The sequence below is a fragment of the Mytilus galloprovincialis genome, chromosome 8 (assembly GCF_965363235.1).
Source record: "Mytilus galloprovincialis chromosome 8, xbMytGall1.hap1.1, whole genome shotgun sequence".
Taxonomy (NCBI): Eukaryota; Metazoa; Mollusca; class Bivalvia; order Mytilida; family Mytilidae; genus Mytilus; species Mytilus galloprovincialis.
Genome location: NC_134845.1, coordinates 60,800,726 through 60,819,943, shown reverse-complemented (window position 1 = coordinate 60,819,943; position 19,218 = coordinate 60,800,726). Strand labels below are relative to the sequence as shown.

The 19,218-nt window shown below is 31.9% G+C and overlaps 1 protein-coding gene across 8 annotated transcripts in view; it reads left to right on the top strand.

Annotated features, from left to right (window-relative positions):
• Positions 1 to 19,218, top strand: part of LOC143042320 (uncharacterized) — a 98,481-nt gene that overhangs the window by 53,366 nt on the left and 25,897 nt on the right. For all 8 annotated transcript variants that reach the window (XM_076214593.1, XM_076214597.1, XM_076214596.1 and 5 more), the window contains 6 exons: positions 5,486 to 5,593; positions 10,535 to 10,666; positions 11,066 to 11,185; positions 12,343 to 12,476; positions 14,623 to 14,842; positions 18,899 to 18,976. In XM_076214593.1, coding sequence (XP_076070708.1) covers positions 5,486 to 5,593; positions 10,535 to 10,666; positions 11,066 to 11,185; positions 12,343 to 12,476; positions 14,623 to 14,842; positions 18,899 to 18,976 — 792 coding nt within the window. The remainder of the gene's footprint in view (positions 1 to 5,485; positions 5,594 to 10,534; positions 10,667 to 11,065; positions 11,186 to 12,342; positions 12,477 to 14,622; positions 14,843 to 18,898; positions 18,977 to 19,218) is intronic.

The following is a 19,218-nucleotide window of genomic DNA, read 5'->3' as shown; positions in this document are numbered from 1 at the left end:
AAAACAAAATATAAAAAAAAAACAGTAAAGGGTTCTATAAGTTGTTGGTTATAACCTTCTACATGAGGGTTTGAATGGGGTTAAAGGATTAAAGAATAATGCCCTTAAAAAATGAGGATTAGAGAATATAATGTGGTTAATTTTTTGAAGATTAGAGAAAAAAGGGGTTAATTTTTTAATGATTAGAGAAAAAGGGGTGAAAATTAAATGTTTAGACTAACAGACCCCCCCCCCCCATCCAGACCCTCCTACATCATGTATTTGCTGGAGAATAGTTGTCTCTGGCAATCATACCGCAGCTTCTTACTTTGATATTGTTTCAAAATTTTCAAAATTATAATTTTATTTTACTTAACATTTCACTAAGACTGTATTGAATTTGTTGGTTGCAAGTAATTTGAATTTAAAGATTAAAACTCAGAAGTGATTAAGAAAGAATGATAAAAATGAGAATGGAAATGGGGAATGTGTCAAAGAGACTCAGCCCGACAAAAAAATGCTGCTTGTTGATATAGAAATAACAACCGCAAATTAACCTCAACATATTTTAACAAAATTTTGAAGAAAGTCATTATTTCTTTAACAAAGAATTCTTGATAAAAATACATAGTTTCTATGTCTTTTCCATGGAATAACATTTCTGCAAGATCAGCAAACTTTCTGTTGCTTTAATGAAATTGTTCCATCTGACTGTTAAATGTATACAATAGTTAAGATATCTATGGATTTTATGCAAATTTGGTGCGATATTTAAGTCAGAGCTTATGCTTTGATAATCAAGAAAAAAATGCTCTTAATCTATTGTATTAGAAGGAGGAATTTAATTGGTAAAGGACTGTACTATCAGGCAAACATTGTATCTAATAACCCTCTGCTGAATTCATTTAAATAAAATGATACTTGTAATTGAGATGATTTGAAAATAGAAAATCTTGTTTGTTGTAAATCAAACAAATATTTTCAATTGTTTTGCCTTGGATGTTGCAAAATTTCATAGTTCCATGCTTGAACAGTTTAAAAATTGGTTAACATTAAGTATTATATACTAAAATTTGACAAGTCGTGGAATTCATTAAAAATACAGACCATATACAAATAAGAAGATGTTGTCCAATTGGCATATGAGGTATGAAATTGAGAAGGGAAATTGGGAATGTGTCAAAGAGACAACAACACGACCATAGAACAGACAACAGCAATAGGTCACCAACAGGTCTTCGATGCAGCAAGAAATTCCCGCACCCTGAGGCGTCCTTTAGCTTGCCCCTAAACAAATATATATACTAGTTCAGTGATAATGGACGCCATACTTAACTCCAAATTATATGTAGCTATAAAGAACCCAGCATATATAACTGAGAAGAGAAAAGACCTTATTGCAGGACATCAGGATTGGGCTTTTGTTTTTGCAGGAATTCAGGATTTAATGATTATTTTTTGGGGGGATAATGATTAAAATCTTTTATTTTTTCTGGAATCCAGGATTCAGTGTTTATTTTTTCTTGGAATTTCAGTTGATCAGATACCCACTTCTACCCCTAATAAATAAAAGTAAAACTATTCAAATGAGAAAACCCACAGCTGATTTATGACCTGGTTTTGATGATTATTGTATAGTGTTCTGAGAATTGGAGAGTCATTTGTCATGACTTAATTCATCTGTATCCTTTATTGCTGACTATAGATATTGAAAGTAAAATGTCAATAGAAAATTAATTCCAATATGCACTAAATGTCATTGCCAGTTTGGTATAATATCTACTTTTATCAAAGTGGCATGACTCTGGAAAATGTCATTTTATTCTCTGTATAATTCTCAACAATCTATATAATACCAATAAATAATTCACTTGCGTTACACATATACATATAAAACATATTTATACATTTTATGACAATTGATATTACATTTATTTCTACGAGCTTTAGAAATAGGAAGAAAAGGGGAGCTTGTACGAATATGGTTTTTATCCTCCAATCAAACATTTGGTCCGAGACCACAATTGTCGTCCCTTGATTTTCGTTGTTCACGAATATAGTCCCTAGTGTTAACAGTGGGTTACTTGCCAATAATTTTTATACCCCTTCCAAATTTATTTCTCCATGTTTAATGCCTCAAATTGTAAGTAGGGGGGTGAAATTACACTGTAAAAAAATTTGGGTCCAGAATTTTACAGGAAAGTAGTGATTCGGTCCAGCTGAAAAAGGTTAAAAATTAGCACTTCGGAAGCTGTCAAAAGATTTCAAGACACCCTAAACACAAAATTGTCCATATTTTGAGTTTGAGGCGATGAAGTTTTCTATAATTTTGATATAATTTGTCCCAAAAGTAGTACAACACACTGTAAACATTTCATTGAGAAAGCGCAGGTGGGATTTTTTTAATTTTCATTTATGTTCTAAAAGAAATGCACTACGAATTAATTGTGTTCTCGGACCTAAGAGGTGAAGTCTGTAAAAATAGAATCTGTAATTTGGCAACTTCCCTAAATGATTTGGTGGTGTCAATTTTTCAAATAGCATGAAACTAAAGGATTTAAACTTTTATTTTATAGAATTTCTGCAAAAATTACCAATTTTGGCATTTTATGGTCAAAATAGGCATTTTAAGGCTTTTTCAATATTGATGCATACATGGCATCCTGACTTTCTATCTGACAGGTTTTCATGTGTCAATACTTGTGTTTCTATGCCTTTATCTAGTTCTTTTACTTGTTTATGAACTCAGAATCTACAGAAAAGAAGATTATCTCAGACAATATGTACAAAATGTGTTGTATAAATGACCCTTGTCTAACGCCCTGTTTGGATGAAGTCAAAAGTGGGGTTCTTGGTACATAAAATTTGAAGTCCACAATTAAGACCTCACTAAATTTGTATCCAAAGCACTTTACAATGTCTATTGTACCTGTTCCATCTCACATAATATCTTTTTTTCTTCTGTAGGATAGCAAGTGGTTTAAATATAAGCCTGTTGAGACTAAAATTGCATTCAAGTATTTCATTAAAAAGGCAAAAATCTTTGTATCAGACCATACTCTCTGTAAGAAAAGTTAATTGCAAGAGCCTTCTTGTGCTCAGATTTGTTGTATCATGTCACATGAGTATAGAAATGATAAAAAAGACACAATTTTTTATTTCTTATAGCCTCAATATGCATTTTTAAATGTAAATATGTGGCACGGCCTAAATTGACCCTTATTTTTTTCCAGTCTTACTTGGCTTAAGACCCTTTTAAACTAATATGATATGTTATTTGTGACTTTTCTTTCCATTTAAAGTACATTCAATACATATGTAAGGATTATTTATAACCAAAAAGCTCCACAAATTTAAAATTGCTGGAAAATATTACATCTTCATGTAAGGCCCCCTTTCATTGAAAAACCTCAATTTTTAGGCCCAGGCTGATATAAATTTCACTTTTGAATAATTATGCTAAGTCTGATAAATCAAATGAGTACTCTATTGCTTTCAGTACATAATAAATGATATATTAGGGCATTTAAAAAGTATTTTTTTGCAATATTTAAATTTTCAAAGCCCATAATGTTGATAGTTGAAATTATTCAATTTTAACGTCAAAATTTAACACGCAAAGATGAGTATTGAATTTAACATATTGTCTATAATATATATCCTATTGTTATGAAACTTTGCAAGCAGTGTTATAATTAATTAAGCTTTAGTCATACCAAGTTTTTTTAAGATTTGTCAACTCTTTCTATCCTATTAGGTCCGAGACCACAATTGTCGTCCCTTGATTTTCGTTGTTCACGAATATAGTCCCTAGTGTTAACAGTGGGTTACTTGCCAATAATTTTTATACCCCTTCCAAATTTATTTCTCCATGTTTAATGCCTCAAATTGTAAGTAGGGGGGTGAAATTACACTGTAAAAAAATTTGGGTCCAGAATTTTACAGGAAAGTAGTGATTCGGTCCAGCTGAAAAAGGTTAAAAATTAGCACTTCGGAAGCTGTCAAAAGATTTCAAGACACCCTAAACACAAAATTGTCCATATTTTGAGTTTGAGGCGATGAAGTTTTCTATAATTTTGATATAATTTGTCCCAAAAGTAGTACAACACACTGTAAACATTTCATTGAGAAAGCGCAGGTGGGATTTTTTTAATTTTCATTTATGTTCTAAAAGAAATGCACTACGAATTAATTGTGTTCTCGGACCATTTACGCTAAAAAAGTTTGAATTTTGGGATTGTCTCTAAATTAGAAATTATTAAGCTTCCAAGAAAAAAATATGTTTCCTTGCATTCAAAAAGTGTTAATCTTACTTCTCTTAATTTAAAACCTCACAAATCAAGAAAAGTACTTTAATGGTGATTTTTATATCCAGTGCAGACCTTCCCTCTCTATAATAGAATTCAAATGCCCTTTAGAGTATTAAGAAGCCAAATAATCATTATCTGAAGTCACAAATTTAAAATCCCACTGCTCATATGATTTTTTTTTGGCAAAGCAAAAACATCATTATGAACACATAAAAGTACTTCATGGTAATTTGAATATCCAGTGCAGACACACTATATCTATAGATGGAATTTTATTGCCCTAACAAGTATTTATTCTGTGCCAAATAATCATTAAACGAATATATACTTTTATTGTAATGAGTTCTAATGAGAATATCTGTATTCATGTGATATTTATTGTGTTGGTAAAACAGATTGCAGACTAATACCAATTTTGATTCACCAATACTTATTTGAAACTCATAAAATCAGCATATAGCAGACAATACCCAAAAGAGATAAGTTCTAATTAAAGTACATGTAAAATGTTGGATGGCAATTCAGGATAAACAATAAACCAAACAATTTTTGTCAATACCAATAACACTGACATAAGCTGCTGTTTGTCTTGTACAGAGACTATGGAAATTGCAAAAGACTTAAAATCTATGATAACAAAGAATATCTTGGATTTGTTTCTGGAGGGTTAAAGTCCTATGTCAAATAATGCTTGAATAATCAGAAGAATAACATGTAAATGTCCTATGAATACTTGCTTATAAAAAAGGAGATGTGGTATGATTGCCAATGAGACAACTCTCCATAACAGACCAAAATGACACAGACATTAACAACTATAGGTTAGTCCATATGTTCTTGAACATTATCAATAGGCATCAGCAAGGAACCTCCAACCAGATCTATTGTTTGCAATTTACTGGCTTTTTTATTTATTAGATGCATGGATGTGAGATTGAGTCGTCTAAGGAGCTAATTTTCTAAATAACTTAAGCCTCCAAACACTTCTGTTAGGAGTTAGAACTCAGAGCTATGGTTTTCCATTATTATAGCCTTAAGAATAGTACTTCTTCGTTGATCTTAAAACTTACATATTTTCCTAGTCAAAATTAACTCTAATAACTTTAATGAAAAGAATAGATTTTTCTGCTTTGAGTTTACATGTAGATTAAGTACACTACCATTTGGATAAATATGTTTTTATTTGTTTATTTCAGCCGTCCCACTTAGAGAGTTATGTGCCTTTCATGCCTAATGTATTGAAGGTGTTCCTGGAGAATGGACAGACAAAATCATTTAAATATGACAACAAAACCACAGTAAAGGTAAGATAGCTACATAGGCATTTACCTCCCTTTAACACTGAGTTATTTCCCCTTTTATATTTCAATTGGTAATTAATTGAAAAGAAGCAAATTAGCTACATAATCATTTCTATCCCTGTGACATTGAGTTATTCACCTCTTTCATTTGATATTGTAAAGCAACTTATTTTGTCAAATAATTTATATTTGCGACTTTGCAATAGAAAATGATGCAAATAAAAATCATAGTAAATATATACAGCTTTAATCTTTCCTTTTATAAATACATTTAGAAAATTGCAAAATAAAAAAAAAATTGTTGCAAAGTTTTTTGAAAGTTCTAAAGTATCAGCGAAAATAATTTGGTTTACAATAATCAAATCAACTTTACAACAAACAGTCACTCCAAACTATATTCGTTAAATATATTAAATTGATATCTGCATAATCTTAGATGTTATAATTGCTCAACATGATGAATGAAGTTATAGGTCCATGTCTTAAGATTTTCATCAGCCAAAAGCACGAAAGACAATTACTAATTGAGTTCCTAAAATGGGTCAAGGACATTTATATGTGAGAGTTTTAAGTATTAAGTTTTGAATACTTTTCTCAGATTAAAGACTTTTACTTGAAGAAAATATAATCATTCTGTTTAGAAGGCAATCTGTCTTTATAGGACTTCAGTGCTTTGATTTCCAAATTGGATGTCAATATTAAAAGATAGTAAACTACATAAAGTACTATTGACTTACAAATTTGTGTGAAAATTGAAAATGGAAAAAACTCTTTGTAAAATCAATAGGATGGTTAAGATATCATTCATTCAACCAGTGCAATAATGTGAGAGCAGTATGTTTGAAAGTTTGATTCCAATACAAGATGCCCCCAGGCTAGAAACAGTTTTTTAATGTTAAATAAATTATTATCAATTGACATACTTCTACTTCTAGCCTTGCACCCTCAGTCATGGTTCATAAACTTTGAAAGTTTGGCATAGTTCCAAAAAAATTGAAAACAACATATTTAATAATTTCAATGCGTCTGAAGCTCTTTCCTGGATTTACCTTGATCAGGAACGTTCAAAGCTAAACATTTGAAACCGAGGATGTATAAGTACTGAAACCGTTGAAGAGTTATATGACAAAAATACCTTAAATAAATAGCCAAATTCATCTAAAGTCAACTTTCCCTGAGGGAGTTGAAACCTTAGTTTCTTAATAATTTATAAATTTATAAACAGACAATTTTAGAAAAGTTTGTTAAATCATGTCAGTACCGAAGTTCTGACTATTGAGCTGATGAAAATAAGGATAAGGATTCCTTTAATAAAATGCAATGAATAAAATCATTTCAAAGGTAGTATTTTTTAGAGAAAAATAATTCACCAACATAGTAACGAAGATCTTCTTGTTCTCTCAACAAGCAAAATTAGTTTAAGCTTTTCATGCTCTTTTATCACAAAGTCTCAGCTAATATCCATAGAGGTTACTAGAGTAAATTATCGTCTGGCCATCATCAAAGGAAATTGGGCCATTAAGTCTCAATAGTCTTGTTACAATTTACCTAGATTGTTTATCCATCATGAAAGCCTTTTATGTCTCTTCCACAATTTAGCCGAAAGCTTGGAGCAATAAATGTCATAACAGTGAGATTCTGTTACTGACAGTTCTAATAAAGTATTGTATCCCATAATTCAGCAAGTCTTTTATTTACTGTCATCGGAACATTGAATTTATGTCTCGCACCAATGATTGAACATCTTATCAAAGCTAGAATTCTGTTTGTCTGTGCTTTTCGCTTGTTGTGATTAAAGACATTTGTTCAGCTATCATCCATGGAAATAGGGACTTTTTAAAGTCTCTTCTATTGCTGAAAGCGCAGAGCAATAAATGTCACATCAGTGAGAGTCTGTTTCTGACAGTCCTAATTAAGTATGCTGTAATTCAGTTAGTCTTTTATTTGCTGTCAACATAAAATTGAATTTACGTCTTGCATCAATGATTGAATATCATGTAACGGTAAATAGTTTGTTTGACTAAGTCTGAGATTTGAAAATTTTAATATTGACAAAATCAAATTATCCCTTGTAGTGACTGATGTCATTGAGGACTGTTTTACTGAATTACCTTACATATTATCACTGTCCAGTGTCTGGATGTTGGCATTAATTGTGTTGACACAAACAGATGTTGTCTGTAAAGCTATATATTAAAATTTCTTGTCTGTCTGTTTCCGAAAACACAAGTCGTATAGATTTCCTACTTCTCTGAGACTCAACATAGCTATAATTCTGTTTGTGAGGGCTTTTCACTTGTTGTGATTTTAAGACATTTGTTCAGCTATAATCCATAGTAATTGGGACTTTTTTAAGTCTGTTCAACAATTTAGCTAAAAGCACAGAGCAATACATGTCATAACAGTGAGATTCTGTTACTGACAGTCCTTAAATTAAGTATTATATCCAGTAATTCAGTTAGTCTTTTATTTTCTGACAACAGAAAATTGAATTTACGTCTCATATATATGATTGAACATCATGTAAATAGATGTTCTGTTGGCTATGATAGTCGATATTAAAAATTGTTTAAAGTTGACAAAATTCGATTATCCTTTGTAGTGTCTGATGTCATCAAGAACTTCTTTATTGAATTATCTTCTGACATATCATCAATGTCCAATGTCTGGATGTTGCCATTTGTGTTGACATAAATGGATACTGTTTGTAAAGCTGTTTATTAGATCTTCATGTTCGCCTGTTTCCGAAAAACACAAGTCATATAGAATTTTTCTTGTCAGCCTGTTTCCGCAAACACAAGTTATAAAGACTTTCTACTCATGCAGCTTATTACCTTTCCAAATATAACATAGCTTAAGAATTCTGTTTGTTGTTGATTTCGTGCTTGTTTTTGATTCTTAAGACATTAGTTCGCTTGTTTGTACTTCCCTAAGATAATTAAATGTTCCAGACTGCTTCCTATTTTATTGAATTGACCATGTATATTATGGGTATAGAAATTGAGAAATCAGATTTTCTTTTCACAATAGAAACAACTCATGTATTTACTAATTTTCTTGTGACTGTCCGATTTAAGTGGAATTTTATCGAGATTTATTACTATAAAAAGAAAAAAAAAAGAAGATAAGACACCAATACCTATTAAGGGGAAACAGTTACACTAGCATTGGCTAGAGGTATAGGGGGAGGGTTGAGATCTCATAAACATGTTTAACCCGCCACAATTTTGCGCCTGTCCCAAGTCAGGAGCCTTTGGCCTTTGTTCGTCTTGAATTATTTTTAATTTTAGTTTCTTGTGTACAATTTGGAGTTTAGTATGGCGTTCATTATCACTGAACTAGTATATATATTTGTTTAGGGGCCAGCTGAAGGACGCCTCCGGGTGCGGGAATTTATCACTGCATTGAAGACCTGTTGGTGACCTTTTGCTGTTGTCTGCTCTATGGTCGGGTGGTTGTCTCTTTGACACATTCCCCATTTTCTCAATTTTATGTTTTCATGGTCACAAGATATGAGGTGACTTTTCCATTTGAAATAGGGTTTATAATACTTTATCTCTATTGAGCTTTACATGTGTATATCCAACATTATTAAGCTTGCTTGTTAATGCCATATCCTTCTGAGTTGTCTTCTTATTTGGAACATTTTGTGCATTCGCATTGTAAAACTGGAATTGACCAGATTACAGATTTATGACTTTATGACCTTCAGTAATTATCCATTCAATACTTGATTTTATGGTAGAATCTATAATGCAGTTTTTTAACCACAGAAGAAAGAAAGACATGGAGAATTATATTCATTACATGCATGGACGTATTCATCTTCCATTATTTTAATCTGCATGAAAGGATGAGTTATATTAATGATTATGACATTTTTTTCTATTCACATCTTAACGATCTTAGTAAATAATTTGATAGATATTTCCGAAGGCCATACAGGCAGCAAATGGTCATATTTTATACATGCTTGACTACACAATCAACTTTTATAGTCATGATGGAATGAACGTCTTATAACGATATCAATCTTTCAAGGAAATTGACGATCGGAAATCATATATACAAAAGAGGGATACATTGATGTTGAATGACATTTGGTACATATTATTATGACCTCTATTTTTGTTATCATAGATGTAGATTAAATTTATTCTCATACTTATATTTCTTGATGAGTTTTTCGTAAGAATAACATGGTCAGGGAACTGTATGGACTGTCAGTTCAGATTGGAGATATTCAATAGTTTTATGCTTACACATATTAATCTTTCTGGTTCTCAGCTGAATTGTTTCCGCTCTTTTAATCTCCATAAGGTTAAAGGTTAAAAGTTGTGTTACTCAGCTGAGGGATTCTTCTCTGATGGATGAATATTTAATATTATTTTGTTAGAGAAAATATTTGCTTTGTCAGCAATATTGGAAATTTTTTACATTAAGAATGTTTTAGGTTCTATATCAAACTGTAGGATATGGCATTTGTATGAGCTACACAAGTGAAAGTCAAGATTAAAAATTTGTGAAAAACTAAATTTTTTAAATGCAATAAAACTTGTTTGATACAAAAGGTTTTGTCCATTTTAGGCAGTAATAAGAAGTGTATGCAGGTTTAAAATTTAAAGTAATTTTTATAATATAGTATAATCCTTGATAGCCTAAGAATTTGGATGGATGCCAAAAGCAAGAGTTGCTAACTTGTACTTCACTTGATCTTTGGTTGAAAGTTACAGACATCTCATTGGAAACCATACCACATCTTTTTATTTTCATACAGTATGCTTTAAATAATGAAAAGAAGAAAGACAACATCCATTTGAAAATTAGGACAGCAACACAAAATATGATTTCTTTGTTTCATTTGTGACTTCTAATCTCAAACCTGTCTATTGTTGTATATTATTCAACTTGTAGCTAATTTAAACTCCCCTTGTTCTATTTCAGGATGTGGTGTATTCATTACAAGAAAAGCTGAGTATAAAGAAAGTCCAACATTTTAACTTGGTGCTATTAAACATTAAAAGTCATATGCCAAATCGTGTCACACTGCTGCAAGAACATGAAACTTTAGCTGAGGTAAGTTATTTATAGATTTCTTTGATAAATTGAGATTGAAAATGGGAATGTTTTAAAGTTATTTACTCTCCATTTACTCTCAATTTTTTGTTTGAAAATCACAATTGGTGACATTAAAATAAATAATAAATGTCTGCAAATGTAAAGATCTCACCAGCATAATTGTTAACCATCCCCAATTACTGTAATCTGCTGTTAGAAAATTTAATTTGAGACAGTAAAATAAGTGATTGATGTCTTCAAATTTTAAAAGGACAATACAGTCATTCCATAAATGACTGTATGAAAACCAATGATTAAGTACAGAAAAATAACCAAAAAAAACATTAAAATCAAAAATCAAAAACAAATTATTGCTTGCAGAAAAATGAAATGACAATGTATGACTTTATTTTTTAGATTGCATCTAAACCTGGTGCTCGCCATTTTCGTTGCCTATTCCGTGTAATGTTTGTCCCTCGTGACCCTTATGACCTGCTGAAGGAAGACCCTGTAGCCTTTGAGTATTTTTATCTTCAGGTAAGTTGCCTGTCTTTGTTTTTTAGGTTAGTCAAGGCTGAACAACAGTTGTATGTTAGAGATTTTAAAATTTTAAGTTTTGACTATGACAACCTCCAGTTCTCAATTAAAACCATGCATGAAAAGTGTCTACTCCCTCCCCTCAGGCAAAGTAAAGGAATAAAACTATTTGTAGACAAAAATGTAAAGCCATTCACCGTTTCAGAATCTAATGGTGGTTAATATTTTCAAAAGTGTTAACCTTGTGATTGGTTTAAAACGTTCTTAACAATGGAAATTCAACCAATGACGTAATGTTATTTTTATTTTGGTGTATGAATAATGAAATTACCTATCAGTCCTTTAGATTCTGAAATTGATTTAGATTTAAATGTAAAATTTTAAACATGAATTTTAACAAAAAAATCCATTTACAGCCAAAATGGCAAATACAATTCAGACAGTCATTTACCAACCTACATGTCAGTTCTGATAATTTCAGACGTTAATGTGCTTTGCAAATTTTAAACAATGAATTAATTGATGGAGAATCAAATGGATTTGTTCTAAGTGCGTTTGACTTTTAATATGCATTTATTTTCACAGTGCCAAAACTTCTTGTCCTTATTTAATTTGAAAAATTAAATTTTTGAAGGCTGTATTTTGGAGTTATCTAAAAACTATGACAACTTGACACATTCAATCTAAAAATGAAATTAGAGGAGGGAAGAAATTTAAATTAATGCTATCCTAAACGTGAAGGAGTAATTTCTTTTTGTACTATCAATTTTATAATGAAAAAGTTTAAAACAAAGGAAATCTCACTGGAAATTCAATAAAACAGTTTTTCTGTCATTTGGTTATCAACAATAAGTTAATAATAAATAACCTTGTTGCATGCTGTTTCTTGCAAACGCCAACAAAAACCAATCTGAATTTGACTAATACAGCATAATTTCATCACTTTGCACTTTCTATCAGTCAAGGATAGACATACAAAATACAGAAATAACTAATAGGTATAACTACGAAAGTTTAGATGTGAAAAACATAAAGAATAAAAAAAAAATTTAAAAAATAAATACATAAAAGTGTATCTTTGATTTAATCATGATTTTTGAAAAAAATACCGGTATAAGACAAATATTTTAGATTTAATCTGGATTTTATTTTTTCAGTGTTGCAATGATGTTGTAAACGACAGATTCCCTGATTTGAAGGGTGATACCATTTTAAAACTGGCTGCCTTACAGATCCAACAACATGCCATGTCAAGCAATGCATCTGGAAAAATCAATCTGAAAGCTATTGAGTAAGTGATAGGCTTTTATATCATGAAAAACTCCTTCAGTTTGAAACATGTTTTGCCATCACACCTTATTACCAACAGAACCTTAGCAGAATAGCCAATTTCATTTACAGCTGTTATCCAAAGCATTGTAATTGAGATTGACATCCCAAAATATTTTACCTTGTATTGTATGGAAAAACACCAAGGAGTTCGAACATTTGACATGAATTCCAAAACCTCGCCTAAGTACATCCTTAAACTTGTATACATTATATTTAAACTTGAATAGACCGTAAGACATTATCAAAAAATCAAACCTACCTATATACAGGTTTAACTCTGCATACTTCTATTAATTGCAGATGTCAATCTTTATTTATACAATGCTTGAACAAACATTAATTCAATAAAAGCAAGCTAGCCAATCAACCCTTTAACTTTCTAGCATAAGGAGAAGGTCCGAGACCACAATTGTCATCCCTTGATTTTCGTTGTTCACGAATATAGTCCCTAGTGTCGACAGTGGGTTACCTGCCATTTATTTTCATACCCCTTCCAAATTTATTTCTCATGTTTAATGCCTCAAATTGCAAGTAGGGGGGTGAAATTACACTGTAAAAAATTTGGGTCCAGAATTTTAAAGGAAGGTAGTGATTTGGTCCAGCTGAAAAAGGTTAAAAATTAGCACTTCGGAAGCTGTCAAAAGATTTCAAGACGCCCTGAATATAAAATTGTCCATATTTTAGTTAGAGCCGATGAACTTTTCTATAATTTTGATATAATTTGTCCCAAAAGTAGTACAACACACTGTAAAAATTTCATTGAGAAAGCGCAGGTGGGATTTTTTTAATTTTCATTTATGTTCTAAAAGAAATGCACTACGAAATAATTGTGGTCTCGGACCAGAACAGCTTTAAGGTCAACTTAGCCTTGGGAGTTAGAACCTTGGATCCATGTTTTTGTAAAATTTTTCAGAGCACTGACTAACAGCCTACCAGCAGTGGTATTGATACTTTGTGGCACTAAAGTTCCACCATCAATGGTATTGATACCTCAGGGACTAAGGACTATCAGTTCACCAGTAATGGTGTTAATCCTGGTTGCTAGTTAATGAGAGAAAAAAAACACACCTTAATATATTGTGCGTTCGAAGGGCTTTATGGGATTTACAAAAATGCTCAAACCAATACATTTACAAGCTTCCTTAATTTGAACAAATCAACACTAGTGTTATGAAGACCATGTATATTTATTACTTATGTTATGTAACGCAAAGTGCATTGTTGGAATAAAAAATGCTTCAAATGATATCATTACTTCTCTTTGCTGGAATTTGTAAATTGAATTAGTGAAATGTGATCTGGGGAAAGTGTTAGTAATTAAAACAAAGTTGGAGTAAATGAATTGGTATAAATAAAAGTGCAATAAATTTAGTGATTTATTTGAGAGGCGTTATATTGTACTTTTAGAACAAATAAATAATTCATTTGGGAATAATGTGTGCAGTTTTGATGCTTTTGTTTATTATTGTCTTTGCACTTTTCAAATCTATTTTTTAAGAAAATTTCTATGGTTTAACACTAGCTGGGACAAAAGTACTCTTTTATAACAAAATAAAACTTTGGATCATGAATACATATATTGTTTTGTAGTCAAATACTTACAGATGTCAGCTTTCATTTAAACTTTTAATTTTGTGGTTCAACTATACCAAAGAAATCCTTAAATACAGATAAAGTGAATCTACAGTATGCAAATGGATTTGAACAAAATGTTATATTTATAAATTTACTGTTTACAAAATATTGAATTTTTTGAAATACTAAGGCTTTTCTACGTCAGGCATAGATTACCTTAGCTGTATTTGGCAAAACTTTTATGAATTTTGGTCCTCAATGCTCTTCAACTTCGTACTTTATTTGGCCTTTTTAACTTTTTTGGATTCGAGCGTCACTGATGAGTTTTTTGTAGACGAAACGCACGTCTGGCGTATATATAAAATTAGTCCTGGTATCTATGATGAGTTTATTTTGAACAAATTGTGTGACTTTGGTGATTTGGAGAAAGGGTTTAATGAGTATCATTCGCATCAAAATCACACCATTCTAATATCTGTCAGTAATGTTCATTTGTATATTTTCCATAACAAAATTTTATTACATTTCAGGAAAGAATGTGGTTTAGAAAAGTTTGTTCCTGTTTTCGAGAGATCAACAATGAAAGGAAAAGATTTAAGAAAATTGCTAACTCAGCAGATGAAAATGAATCAGAACCTTACAGCACCAGGACAGAAACATCTGACTGCGCTGCAAGCCAAACTACATTACATGAAAATCGTCAGTGAACAAAAAACATTTGGTAGTCGTGTGTTTATGGTAACTCTGCTGGTAAGTGTCTCAAAGTTTTATTGTCAGAATTAATATAGGAGACTTAAAACTTAATGAAAAAGTACTTAAATTATTATGGATTTCAGGAAAAGTTAAAGTTTTCAATCATAAGTAATTTCTTTGGATCATTTATTTATAATCAACAAAACAACATGGTCTTATCGGGGCCTTTTATAGCTGACTATGCAGTATGGGCCTTGCTCATTGTTGAAGGCCTGTACAGTGACCTATAGTTGTTAATTTCTGTGTCATTTTGGTCTCTTGTTGAGAGTTGTCTCATTGGCAATCATACTTGGTCTTCTTTTTAGCTCACCTGGCCCGAAGGGCCAAGTGAGCTATTCCCATCACTTTGCGTCCGGCGTCCGTCGTCCGTCGTCCGTCGTCCGTCGTCCGTCGTCCGTCGTCGTCGTCCGTCGTCGTTAACTTTTACAAAAATCTTCTCCTCTGAAACTACTGGGCCAAATCAAACCAAACTTGGCCACAATCATCATTGGGGTATCTAGTTTAAAAAATGTGTGGCGTGACCCGGTCAACCAACCAAGATGGCCGCCACGGCTAAAAATAGAACATAGGGGTAAAATGCAGTTTTTGGCCTATAACTCAAAAACCAAAGCATTTAGAGCAAATCTGACATGGGGTAAAAATGTTTATCAGGTCAAGATCTATCTGCCCTGAAATTTTCAGATGAATCGGTCAATCGGTTGTTGGGTTGCTGCCCCTGAATTGGTAATTTTGAGGAAATTTTGCTGTTTTTGGTTATTATCTTGAATATTATTATAGATAGAGATAAACTGTAAACAGCAATAATGTTCAGTAAAGTAAGATCTACAAATAATCAACATGACCAAAATGGTCAGTTGACCCGTTTAGGAGTTATTGCCCTTTATAGTCAATTTTTAACCATTTTTCGTTAATTAAAGTAATCTTTTACAAAAATCTTCTCCTCTGAAACTACTGGGCCAAATTAATCCAGACTTGGCCACAATCATCTTTGGGGTATCTAGTTTAAAAAATGTGTGGCGTGACCTGGTCAACCAACCAAGATGGCCGCCACGGCTAAAAATAGAACAAAGGGGTAAAATGCAGTTTTTGGCTTATAACTCGAAAACCAAAGCATTTTGAGGAAATCTGACATGGAATAAAAATGTTTATCAGGTCAAGATCTATCTGCCCTGAAATTTTCAGATGAATTGGTCAATCGGTTGTTGGGTTGCTGCCCCTGAATTGGTAATTTTGAGGAAATTTTGCTGTTTTTGGTTATTATCTTGAATATTATTATAGATAGAGATAAACTGTAACCAGCAATAATGTTCAGCAAAGTAAGATCTACAAATAAGTCAACATGACCAAAATGGTCAGTTGACCCGTTTAGGAGTTATTGCCCTTTATAGTCAATTTTTAACCATTTTTCGTAAATTAAAGTAATCTTTTAGAAAAATCTTCTCCTCTGAAACTACTGGGCCAAATTAATCCAAACTTGGCCACAATCATCTTTGGGGTATCTAGTTTAAAAAATGTGTGGCGTGACCTGGTCAACCAACCAAGATGGCCGCCACGGCTAAAAATAGAACAAAGGGGTAAAATGCAGTTTTTGGCTTATAACTCGAAAACCAAAGCATTTTGAGGAAATCTGACATGGAATAAAAAAGATTATCAGGTCAAGATCTATCTGCCCTGAAATTTTCAGATGAATCGGTCAATCGGTTGTTGAGTTGCTGCCCCTGAATTGGTAATTTTGAGGAAATTTTGCTGTTTTTGGTTATTATCTTGAATATTATTATAGATAGAGATAAACTGTAAACAGCAATAATGTTCAGTAAAGTAAGATCTACAAATAAGTCAACATGACCAAAATGGTCAGTTGACCCGTTTAGGAGTTATTGCCCTTTATAGTCAATTTTTAACCATTTTTCGTTAATTAAAGAAATCTTTTACAAAAATCTTCTCCTCTGAAACTACTGGGCCAAATTAATCCAAACTTGGCCACAATCATCTTTGGGGTATCTAGTTTAAAAAATGTGTGGTGTGACCTGGTCAACCAACCAAGATGGCGGCCACGGCTAAAAATAGAACAAAGGGGTAAAATGCAGTTTTTGACTTATAACTCAAAAACCAAAGCATTTTGAGGAAATCTGACATGGGATAAAAATGTTTATCAGGTCAAGATCTATCTGCCCTGAAATTTTCAGATGAATTGGTCAATCGGTTGTTGGGTTGCTGCCCCTGAATTGGTAATTTTGAGGAAATTTTGCTGTTTTTGGTTATTATCTTGAATATTATTATAGATAGAGATAAACTGTAAACAGCAATAATGTTCAACAAAGTAAGATCTACAAATAAGTCAACATGACCAAAATGGTCAGTTGACCCGTTTAGGAGTTATTGCCCTTTATAGTCAATTTTTAACCATTTTTCGTAAATTAAAGTAATCTTTTACAAAAATCTTCTCCTCTGAAACTACTGGGCCAAATTAATCCAAACTTGGCCACAATCATCTTTGGGGTATCTAGTTTAAAAAATGTGTGGCGTGACTTGGTCAACCAACCAAGATGGCCGCCACGGCTAAAAATAGAACATAGGGGTAAAATGCAGTTTTTGGCTTATAACTCAAAAACCAAAGCATTTTGAGGAAATCTGACATGGGATAAAAATGTTTATCAGGTCAAGATCTATCTGCCCTAAAATTTTCAGATGAATCGGTCAATCGGTTGTTGAGTTGCTGCCCCTGAATTGGTAATTTTGAGGAAATTTTGCTGTTTTTGGTTATTATCTTGAATATTATTATAGATAGAGATAAACTGTAAACAGCAATAATGTTCAGTAAAGTAAGATCTACAAATAAGTCAACATGACCAAAATGGTCAGTTGACCCGTTTAGGAGTTATTGCCCTTTATAGTCAATTTTTAACCATTTTTCGTTAATTAAAGTAATCTTTTAGAAAAATCTTCTCCTCTGAAACTACTGGGCCAAATTAATCCAAACTTGGCCACAATCATCTTTGGGGTATCTAGTTTAAAAAATGTGTGGCGTGACCTGGTCAACCAACCAAGATGGCCACCACGGCTAAAAATAGAACAAAGGGGTAAAATGCAGTTTTTGGCTTATAACTATGAAACCAAAGCATCTAGAGCAAATCTGACAAGAAGTTAAATTGTTAATCAAGTCAATATCTATCTGCCCTGAATTTTTCAGATGAATTGGACAACTGGTTGTTGGGTTGCTGCCCTCCAATTGGTAATTTTTAAAGAAATTTTGCCGTTTTTGGTTATCTTGAATACTATTATAGATAGCGATAAACTGTAAACAGCAATAATGTTCAGCAAAGTAAGATCTACAAATAAGTCAACATGACCTAAATGGTCAATTGACCCCTTAAGGAGTTATTGCCCTTTATAGTCAATTTTTAACAATTTTCATTAATTTGGTAAATTTATGTAAATTTTTACCAAATATAGTTCTGTGTTACTAATGGGCAAAGTTCATTATAGATATAATTGTAAGAAGCAAAATCGTTCAGTAAAGTAAGAACTTCAAACACATCACCATCACCAAAATACAATTTTGTCATGAATCCATTTGTGTCCTTTGTTTAATATGCACATAGACCAAGGTGAGCGACACAGGCTCTTTAGAGCCTCTAGTTATATATGTGTAATAAAATAGACAATGTAAATGGGGAATGTGTCAAAGAGACCACAATCAGACCAAGGAATTAATAATAGTCGAAGGCCACCAATGGGTCTTCAACACAGCAAGAAAATCGAGCACCTAAAGGCAGACTTCAGCTGGTCTCTTAACAAAAATGTGTACTAGTTCAGTGAAAATGGACATCACATTTAACTCCTAAGCATATAAATGAACTAAATTAAAAAACCTACAAACCTAAAAGAGACCAGAGGCTCTTGACTTAGGACAGATGCAAATACATGATGTAAATGGCAGGGTTAAACATGTTTTGTGTTTATCATCTACCCAACAACTGAATTAATACATTAAAATCAAACAGCATCTTGTGTTACTGATAAAAGATTTGATTTTATGTTTTTGTATTTCAGGATAAGAAAACAGAAGCTATGGTACTTGTAGGACCAAAATCTGGTATAAGTCTGATAACCAACATTAAAAATTACAGTGTAAGTGTTCAATAAAGGTCGGCATAGCATTCTATAGATACACTGACAGGTGTCAATTAATTAAGAGTATTAAAGAAATTACCTTTTGTAATTAAAACAACACATGAATAAATGCTGTAGCGTTATTCTATGCTTGAATGAATGAATAATTTATAATATAAATTATTATAAATTATTCTCATTTACAAAATATTACACAACATATGTTTTCATATAATTATATGATATGAAAATAATTGGAA